Consider the following 10,733-nt stretch of genomic DNA (forward strand, 5'->3'; position numbering starts at 1 on the left):
TTACAGCAGGAGACTTTTAAGTGGTACAATACTTTGACTTCTAAAAAGATGTGTGTCTTATGAAAGTTTACTGCCTGTTTTATTGTATATTCTCATTTAGAGCCAAAAATGTGTTTATCTCTTTGCTAAATTTTAAATTTCTATTGAAATTGGAATATTTTTTTTACTGCATATCTGGTATTGTGCACCACTGAAAAAAAAAAATAAACAAGAGGTAAAAGGAAGTAGGTAGGAGCCACTCTTAGCAGACAAGATCATTGGGATCACACAGTGCTCCAGTGAGCAGGAAATGAGGAAGCACAGCACACCAGACAACCTGTGCTGGACCTGCCTGGGAGCTGTCAGGAAAGGGGGAAGAACCCCACATACTTTGTGTGTTGTGTGCATTGAGCACACCAACACCTGGCACAGGTTCTGAAACACCATCAGAGACAACCCAGACCCTTCTCCTGACAGCAGTGATGTGTCTCAAGTGTACATTCACCAGAACTTTGTCCTCTGCAGAAGAGGAGCCAAAGGCCTTCCCACAAGTTGCACCAGCACTACCCACCACCAGAAGTGCTGGTTGCTCTCCCTCCTTGTTGTGTTTCTGCCCATAAAAGAGGATGCCCCGGAGCCCAGCTCGTTCTGAGATGGGGCACTCCTCAGCAGTGGGTCAGGTCAGACACTCGAGGCTTCATCTCACTGAGTCTCAAATGTCTTCAGGGATGAAAATGCTGTGACATCCCTAACAATGGTGGAGACACCTGCCAGCGACACTGCCAGCAACCCAGCTATGCTGCTGGAAAGCTCTGTCTTTCCATGTCCTCTTGCCAGAGCACCTCATGCTGGGCAGCTGCACCTTTATGCTTTGCTTTCTCTCTCTTACCCTCACATTTCTGAAGTTATAAAACCCTACAGTTACAGCGTCACAAAAACCACTAAGACATTGATATACTAATTTCGGCGCATAATTTAGGAATAGTTATTTCAGTGCTATCCTTTGTGCCAGGACGGGCTGCCAGGCTCTGAGCCGCCCGCGCTCCCCAAATTGGGCCGCTGCCGCTTTAACGGCCCCGCGGCCGCAGCCCCGCGCCGCCGGCAGCGGAGCCGGGAGCCGGGGAGGATGGGAGGAGGAGGAGGAGGAGGATGGAGCCGGCTCGGCTCCGCCGAGAGATCAGGGCAAAGTATGAATCGCTCATCACCCGAAATCAGATAAAGACCGTCAGCTCAGCAAGGACGCAGGTAATGCCTCCTCACAGCCACACACCTTGCAGAGTACGGAGCCATTCCCTGGCCGTACAGTTCCTCCCGCAGCCTCTATGAGGTACAGTAATTCCTTTCAATGCAGCAGATTTTCGGGGAAGGGACGTGGATTTTACCGCAGTAAGATGTGAACTAGAAGAATCGGAAATAGATTTTGTCAGGGGTATGGATTCATACTAAACGAATGCTGTGTAATTCATCAGGATGCTTTTCTGTCCCTGCAGCCGGGCTATTGCTGGGATTTAAGGGATGATGACATAGGCTGTAACAGGGTAACCTCTAGCTCCATGTACTTATCTCAGAGGAAAAAAGAATCCTGAAGAGAATCCTTTTCTATACAGCAATCTTTGCCATTTTTAGCCCTCTAGTAAAGTACACTGTTCCTTTGCAGGAACTATTTTCTATTGCTCACAGTAAAAACTATGTTTTGCTTTTCAGCAAATATCAGTCGTTCTGTCATACAGCTCGATTAAATGCTACCAACACACAATGCTGCTGTTAGGGATTTACATACAAACAGCTCTAAACCCAGCTGAAATCAAATGGCAAAACAATTTTGAGCCACCAAATGTCAAGAGATTCAGGGGGGAATCAGGTATTCTGTCACCTTGTAGCAGGTATTGCAGGAATCCCAGAGGTTTGTTTTAAGGACAGGCCAGGCGCTGCTGCAGCCTGGCTGATCCAGCACAGTGCCAGGCACACGGCAGCTGCACACCCCACAGCAAAGCCAAGTTTATCTTTGGGTTGGCACAAAGCAGCCAATGCACACTGGTTTGGTCGTGTCACATAAATTCTGCAGTACCCAGGCAAGAAAGGGGAAGCAAAGATCATTGAGGGCTCACTTGTGGATGAGACAAACCTAGATTTTCACCAAAATGACCATCTGGTAAAGTTGCAATAGGTCAGTAGGTACAGGGCAACAAAAGCCTTATTTTCCTTAGTTCATAAGACTTGAATTAAAGAGATTATTTTCTTAAAGTCAATGTCATCATAAGAACCTGCATAAAGCAGTAAAATATGCAAAAGAGCAAGTGCTGTTTCAAAGGCTTAGGGCACTTGCATCTTCAGCACTTGCAACAAAACTCAGAATCAAAAAAGAAAAATAACTTCTGTAAGCCAAGCAATCATTCTGGAAGTTACATGCAGGAACATACTATCAAAAATAAAGAGAAGTTTAAATCTAAAATGACCTCACACATGATCAGGAGTGGTTTTAAAAAACTACCTTTAACAGGATAAAAGGAAAAAAAAAACCAAAACCCTGACATCAAAAACACATTAAAATCAAAGCAGCTTATTCAAAATTGGAAGCTTGAACCATCTGCACTTCCTCTAAGCCCCTTTACTCCAGGAGTGAGTAAGGTCTCAATACAATTGGGTAATTTGTATAAGAATTCCTCTAGGACAAAGGTGCCAGGGATAGAGATGTGGCCAACCACTTCCCATCAAACACAGTGGGATAAGGACTTTCCCTCTACACAGTACAGAAAATATTAACTCCTCACTGTGAGCTTTCACACATTTATACGACTCTTAACAAAAATTCCAACCAGACTACGTGCCAATTTATGATCGTTATTTGAATATTTTTGATATTGCTGTCTTTTGTATGTCCCCTGTAGTTAGAAGAAGGTACAAGTAAAAGAATGGACAAAGATGCAGAAGCACTAAAGGCAGCCAGAGCAGAACTGTGTGAAGCCCGACGGCAGTGGCACCACATGCAGGTGGAAATCGAGTCTCTCCATGCTGTGGTAAGAGTCAGAAATGAAACTTGAAATCTCACGGGAAAAAGAAGCCTTGTCCTTGATGGAAACTATCCCACAGTTGATTTCTGTGACAGTCACAGCCACCATACTGCAGAAATCCCTCACCTGGGGGGCTCCAGCTCCTCACAGAGCCCTTGCTCACACACACTGACCCAGCACATGTTCTGGAGCAGGATCTGCCTCTCCAGACACGTGTGGTGTCCTGCTTTCACAGCTCTCAAGCATATATTTGCATGATAATCCCTCACCAAGCTCCTGGTCATTCTGCCTTACCAATTCACAGCATGTTTATGACCTTTTTTTAATGTGTGGACCAGATTTATCCATTCATTTGTGATAAAATGGCAGCTTTTTGCTCAATTCAGCAGTACAGAAAAGCTCCAAGAGCACACAGACACTTCATCCAGCACTGAGCTGGACATTGTTTAACTGTAAAATCAGAGATCTGTAAACTCAAGGCAGTGGGTTGCTGTGCAAGACATGGCTACACTTTCATCTGATTTTAAATTACCACAGACTTTACTAGAAAACTTCTCAGCCAAAGTATTACCTTGAAATACTTTGACTCCTGTTCTTAAAGAATAATCTTACAAGAACTTATGTAAAAATACAGTTTGTTAATGAAACCATGTGTGTCTGTAACATCTTTGCACACAAACTTTCCAAATCTTAAAATATGACTTAAATTTCACAGGAAAAGGGTTTGGAACGTTCACTGCGGGCCACGGAGCAGCAGTACCACATGCAGCTACAAAATTTGGAAGGTGAGATTGAATGCTTGGAGAAAGAGTTGTTGGAAGTGAGAAGAGGAATTGAGAAACAGCTTCGAGAGCATGAAATTCTCCTGAACACGAGGATGAAGCTGGAGGAGGAGATAGCGACATATCGCAGTCTGCTGGAGCAAGAGGAGAGCAGGTACTCGCTGCTGAGAGAAAAAGATCTCACATTTGTCTTCCATTCCTGAAGGTCTCAAATAATCAGAATTGTAAAATACATGAACTAAACATTAAAAAAATTACAGTATAAAGTCTTAGAAAAGGTTTCATTATAAGGTAGCTTCACTGAGTGGAGAGTTTCTGGTGCTCAGTGTCTCACACACAGTGCAGAGCAGCTCAGGCACTGCAGCCTCCCTCAGTGAGGGTCACTGGGATCCTGTGTCCCCTCAGGTGCCACAGCACATGGGGCCAGCCCACACACATGAAGTGCTGGCCAGGGAGTCCCTGTCTCAGACCAGCACAGACCCTGCAGGAAACTGCACAGATATTGTCAGACACTTCCTCCAGTTCTGGGCTCAGAACAAGAAATCCCAACAAATAGTTACCATGATCAAACAGAACTTCTTGTGATTCTCACACTTTGAAATTTCTCACAGCTGTTCATATGACAAGTTAGGAATTAAAGTAATTCAATAGTAATAGATGCCTGTAATCTTTTTTTTTTTTTTTTTTTTTGCAGGTTCCGTTGCTCAATACCTGCCCACAAGGATGACAAAAAGCCCAGCACTAGCAAGATCACCTTTATGCTGCCTTCAGGTGAGTTTCAGGCACCTTCTCCTTAAGGGATTTTGGCCCTAAGTGTTCACAACTACTGACAAATTCCTGAATATTAAAAAAGGACCTTTTCCAATGCATGGGAAATACCTCCAGGTCCTGTGTACTGCCCTTGCTCACTGTACACCTGCATATTCTTTTACAGAGGATGTAAAGAAGCACAAACCAAAGAAGGTGGAACTGATGACAAAACAAGCAATCCTAGATGGAAACATCATGAAGGAAAGTGCTGAAGCTCATGGCACTGTACAGTAAGATAAACAGGAATTTCACAAAATAACAATTGGAAGGAAAGGGTGGAGGTTACGTCTCAGCAGCTTTGAATTTTCCGTTATTTGGTATCTGTTATGTCGTGCCCACATAGCCCAGGAGCTTCAGAAGCACAGTGAGAGCTCCTGAAGGTGCACTGAATGGCAGGGTTTAACAATACATTCCATTTAAAAGTTCTTTTTATTAGTATTGGCTTCATAAGCAAACAATACCATGCTGGTGCTTCTGATTTGTAATTTCTATTTCTGTTAAGAATGAAACTATGAATAATTCATCTCGCTAAGGCTAAAAGCAAAGAGCCCAGACCACATTTGGGAAGTCCCTCTGGGGCATATTTATGCACATAAATTCAGGCTCAGCTGCTCCAACTTGCTCCTTGGAAACTCCTACGTTTCCCCAAACAGGGGAGGGAGAGCCTGGCTCCCAAGCAGGCATGTGAAAGTCTGTGAGGATGTGTTATTCACTGAAATTACTTTAATAGTATTGGATTGCCTCAATTTTTTTTTTCCCTCCTGCTCTTTAAGCTTTTTTTGTAGAGTAATTTAATGTTACCTTTAAACACACTCTAGTGGGCTATTCCTAGCACTGAACCATAATCAGCTGCTGAAAAAAATTAATGTCATCATAAGGTCCAGCAGACACACTCCATAGGTGACGTTTATTTTTGGGCAGGAGCTTTGTTCATCACACACTCAGATCTGCACAGAGCTACTCTGCTGGGTGCAGTGTACTCAGCTGGGTGAGACCCCAGAGCCTGACTTTCAGATCTGAATTCTGACACACACACAGAGAATTGAATCAACAGGATTTGGGTGCCTCAATATTCCTGGATCAGCTGGCTTTTCAATTCTCCCTATTTTACTTCTGCCCTTTTTTCTCTTTAATGTAATATAGCTCCACATTCTGAGGTTTGAGTCTAAACTAGATTTTCTCCTCCCTAGTCTGAAGGTTTTCAGATGCAGGAATTCTGTCCTGCCCACTACAGTACTGAGGTTTCTTGCAAAATTTTGGAGCTTGGATTCCAAACTTTCTCCTTGGAAACAAACTGCCTAAAGTATTTGGAGCAGTGGTTTTGTAGCCATGTCTACCTAAAAGTACAAAAACAAGAACATAATGAACCCTCACCCTTTATTTAGCTTCTCTGGAGAATGAACCTGGAAAAAAAAGACACCACTGCTATCTCAGTCCCATATAAATTAACTCGACTCTTGATGATGCCATTTCTCTCTCTGTTTCAAAAGCAGTTCTGAAGATGGATAACTAATATAGCCTAAAAAAATCATAAATACATTTTCTTTATTGTTTCAGGACAGAAAAAGTGGATGAAGTGATTAAGGAATGGGAAGGTTCTTTCTTTAAGGACAACCCTCGCTTAAGGAAAAAGTCCGTTTCCTTGCGCTTCGATCTCCACCTGGCAGCCACAGAGGACGGGTGCTTGCACACAAAACAGAAAAGCCTCCCCGACATCGAAGTCAGGCTGGTGATGAGGAGATCCTGCAGCATCCCATCCATCAAACCTTAACCTCAGGCAATTCCCTCAAAGTGCATCCACAAGGGGCTCTGGAAATGAGCAGGGGATGGACTCCCACGGCTGCTGTCTGCTACAACCACAACATCTCACCCAGCACTTGGATCAATACAAGAAAACCATTTAAGTCCTTTAAAAGAAAGGGGGTTCCAATTCCAAGAAACCCAACTTCTACTGGTTTTATACTCTGGGTGCAGCCCTTTCATATTCTCATTGTTGTTGTTTTGTAGAATTTCACCAAATATTACAAAAATTAAACTAGAACTTTATAGCTTGACATATTCTACCTTTGTAAAAGAGAACTTGTTTTCTCTTTCCAAAAATGAGAAATGCCTATTTGCTTCTCTTAACTATTCAATATTCCATTCATATAATGACTGGTGAATCCTTGCAATAATTTATATCACAGCTGTCATCCTTCTAGAAATATATTTTAAAATAATTCTTTCTAACAGCAAAAATTACATATGAAAATACTCTTAAAATACATGAAGTATTAACAAAGAGTTTTCTTTTAAAAGTGGCTAGTATTTTTAAATTCCTTTTTTTCAGGCAACAACTGAGCAAAAATGTCTTTACATCCATATACATCCATTTTAAAAGCGTTGTTACAATGCAGTAACATTTTAGCCATATTGTTCAACTGATTTTGAAGAAGTAATTTCCCCTGAAAAATCAACCATTTTCTTATGTGTCCAAACACACCCTTGTACTACAAGTCTCTTAGCTGAGGCAAATGAAATTACTCTCTAATTGTTCAAAAGGGAGGAGCCAAACAACCATTTGAATGCTGGTATTCCATTAATTTTGTTTATAATAACAATGTGCATTAAAATATCTTCAACAAATTCCTCTTCTGACAAACACTACAGGTAAGTGATGCTGTTGATCTAGTCCATGTGACAAGTCACTGTTACACCAGGGTACAACTGTTACTACTTCAAATTAACTGGGCAATATAAGGGCTACAAATTCAGTGTACAATTCAAGCAGACCCCTCAAGAACCCCCCACTCCTACCCAAAGTGGCTGTGGGCAAACACAAACCCCGAGAGAAACCCTGCACCGGTACACAGAGGAACAGCCATCCTTCTCTAAAACCTTACAGGACAAATTTCAAACAAAGACTCAAACAAGACTGTATGAAGCTGACAATGATTGTTTGTGAGGATTCTGAAGAGGATGGATGCCACAGGTCCCATTGGAACCCAGGATTGCTGGGGCTCAGAGTCTGGAGAATCCACACACAGGGTTTGCTGGATTACAGCAGCATGTACAGGACTGATTTCAGTGTCAGTATCTGCCTTATTACTTATGGCATGTGTACTAAACTGATACTGCAGATTCTTTCAGAGTTAATTTATGCTTCCATCCTTTGTTCATGGTAAGAACAATGCATTGATATTGCCCTGTCCTGTCTGTACTGTATCAAACTTGCTAATTATCCTTAACCTGAATCATGAGCTGCTGTTGTTACTACTTGAGTACTTGGCATCCTGAATGTATCAGCCTGCTCCAGTATTTTCACTATGCAGCTTTTTTTTTGTGCTTAGACTCTGTACATTTTACAATACTTGAATTTAAACTAAGTTTTAATTGCTTTAAGGCACTTTAAACAGGGATATGAATTTACCAAAGTAAATTATAGTACTACAATAAAAAAAGTATTAAAATGGAGTTTGTCCATGCATATTTTGTGTGTGTGTGTGTCAATGCCTTCTCCTTAAGTGGAAAGGAGTAAAAGAAAAATGCAAAAAAGAAGTTACAGATAGGAAAATCTGTAGCACTGCAACAAGTGTTCTCTAAGATCCTCTCTGCAATTAGAAAGACACAAACTCCCTCAGAATCCTTACCATAACATGTGAGTGTCTTTCTGCTACAAAACTTACTTTTGTCCTGGTAAATCCAGTCACCCTGGATATTTTCTTCACGTGTGACTTCCTGATACTGACTTCAGTAGCTTCTCCTACTCTAGGCCTGGTTCAAGTGGGCATTCTGGTTTTAACTCAGATTTTCACCTCTTTCAGTAAGTATCTATTTTTGCATTATTCACAAATTTCATCTCTCAAAATGTAAAGAACTCTCTTTTGTTCACGTAGCAGTGAAATTCCACAAGTGTCAGTGTGAACTCCACATGGGCATCAAAATAATAACATCTCACCCTCATTTTTAGGTCACTTTAAAGCTGAATTTAAAAAAAAAAAAATTAACACTGAAGCTTAATACTGTGGCAGAGAATGCTTCATTGCTGTGGTTCTAATTAAATCCAGACCAGCTGAGCCTCTGCCAACCAGCACCTGCAAACGGCTGATGTAAAAACGAGTTTTATTGTCTCAATCTACTTCCCAGTGAATGTCTGTCCTCATTCCAAAGCTTATGAAACTGCTGGTAATTAAAACAGTTGGGTAAGAATTAGGTTTTACATCCCCCCTGGTGAGCATGGTGCAGTATAAACAATTCCATTAAATCAGTAAAACTACTCATATGTTGTACAGGATATTAAAAAGTCTACGCTGGCGAAATCTTTCACTATCACACGATGGAATTAAGGCAAAGAGCAAAAAAGGGGAATAAAACAAAGCAGGAAATACACTGATGGCTTTGAAAACACATAATGATTTAGAACTATTAGTATGGAATGTGAGTTTCCATAAATGTACTTGAACACCACAATAAACAATTCTGTTTAAAAAGAAAAAAAACTTTGAAATAATTCAAATTTTAAAATTAAGGTTAAATTTAAAAACAATTAATAAATATTTCAACATTTCAATTTTTAATTTAACATTAAATGCAATTTACACTATCAACAAAACCATGTTATTAATAAACTAGAAGTGAATGTATGAAAGTAGAGGAGCCTAGTCAAAAGCAGGGGGGAAACCAGGTTATTTTTCACCTCTTACAAGCATTTTCTCACCTTTTCTTTACCTTTTCCTGCCCCAGTGAAGCTGGTGAACTAGTGTGACGTATTTTGCTGGCTGAGGAATCTCTTCAACTCTTGCTTTAATATCAAATTGAAGTCACAGATTATTCTGCTGCATGGCAACAAATGTCCATTGTAGGTACAGTCAGCAGAATCTAAGCAGATGAGGGCAGAGCTCTTGACTCTTTATTTGTTCATAAAAATAAGTGTATTTAAGCATGAAAACAAACTGAGCCAGTGGAACTGCAGGCATTAAGAAAAATGGACCCAACTTGCAGCAACCCATGTTAAGTTACTTTTTCTTCTTTTCACCTTCTACCATCCTTTTGGATTAGGCAGGTACCATCCCCCTTGGCTTTCCTTCAGATCCACTCATATTCTCCCTCATGAATTTCTAGAAATACGGGAGAGCATTTCAATGCCAAACATTCAATTTCAACGTAAAACACTCAACATGAAACTTTCTATTTCAAGTTTCACTGACAAAGTTTTCATGTTTAATTCAGTCATCTTGATAATCTGCAGTGTAAAAGGTTCTTAAAGCTGAATACGGAGGTCTGGAACTCTCCATCCTCCTCACACCCTCAGAGCCACACCCTTCACTTTGTTTGATATTTGTGAGGGTTTTACCTATGTGTGATAACTTTGCTGATTTCTGCAAGGAATTGTGGACAATTCCACTGCTCCCAGACTCCTGGGTAATTTATAATCCTGTCTGATTCAGCAGCAGAGTGTTTTGAGATGGTCAGGCGGATTCAGTTACCAATTATCATATATTATCATATTTATTACCCGGGGTCCATCTCGCTGCCTTCACAGCCGTCTCTAACGCCATCCCCTTCCTCTGACATTCTCCCACACACCGGCACCTTCCCGCTGCCCTCAGAGCTCATCCTGCTCCACTCAATCACCTCTGGAAGCGCTGCCATCCCAAACAGCCCTTTCGGCACCACACTCTGCACAGAACAGGACCCCGCAGCACTGACGGACGGTTCACCTGACTCCATCGCTGCTTTTTATGGGATATTATTCGGGCTCGGACACGACCCCGCAGCGCTTTCCGTGGCCTCACAGCAGCCCAGGGATCGGGGCGCTTCAGGGACCGCCCACTACCCGTGAGGGGAAAAAGGCGCCAAACGCCCCTGAGGGGCCGCGCGCAGCCCGTGAGGGGAAAAAGGCGCCAAACGCCCCTGCGGGGCCGCGCGCAGCCCGTGAGGGTGGAAAGGCGCTAAAGCGCAGCGGCCACGAAGCATCCGCAGGCCCTCCCTGCGCGCCCGTTCTGCGCCGCAGATTCGCCACCGGCAGCCAGCGCTCAGGGCACCGTGACCAGGGTTGCCGGCGCGGGGGAAAAGGACGAGCGGGGTATTGGGCACTGCGGGTCTGAGGCGCCGCGGGAGCCCCTGGAACACCCCGCGAGGCAGCGCCTCCGTGCCGCTAATGGCGGGTGGG

General features: G+C 42.6%; 1 protein-coding gene and 1 long non-coding RNA gene across 3 annotated transcripts; one reads left to right on the forward strand and one right to left on the reverse strand.

The window, feature by feature from the left end:
- The first annotated feature begins 1,093 nt into the window (after window positions 1–1,093).
- Window positions 1,094–8,035, forward strand: KRT222 (keratin 222). 2 transcript variants are annotated; one of them, XM_071450597.1, is made up of 6 exons: window positions 1,094–1,224; window positions 2,868–2,996; window positions 3,706–3,926; window positions 4,467–4,543; window positions 4,707–4,812; window positions 6,140–8,035. In XM_071450597.1, exons 1-6 carry the CDS (start codon window positions 1,129–1,131, stop codon window positions 6,351–6,353), a joined length of 843 nt encoding a protein of 280 aa, XP_071306698.1. In that variant the 5' UTR covers window positions 1,094–1,128; the 3' UTR covers window positions 6,354–8,035. The 2 variants fall into 2 exon arrangements, with proteins under 2 accessions (XP_071306698.1, XP_071306699.1); XM_071450598.1 differs by having other exon boundaries at window positions 1,168–1,306.
- On the reverse strand, window positions 1,277–10,669 carry LOC139601488 (uncharacterized). Its single transcript, XR_011682920.1, has 3 exons — window positions 10,196–10,669; window positions 9,279–9,362; window positions 1,277–1,377 (listed from the first exon to the last, which is right to left on the reverse strand). It is a non-coding gene; the product is annotated as an uncharacterized lncRNA (long non-coding RNA).
- Between the last annotated feature and the right edge of the window lie 64 nt (window positions 10,670–10,733).

Source organism: Agelaius tricolor, unplaced genomic scaffold (assembly GCF_023055355.1).
Source record: "Agelaius tricolor isolate 1412-34295 unplaced genomic scaffold, bAgeTri1.0.p SCAF_31, whole genome shotgun sequence".
NCBI classification, from domain to species: domain Eukaryota; kingdom Metazoa; phylum Chordata; class Aves; order Passeriformes; family Icteridae; genus Agelaius; species Agelaius tricolor.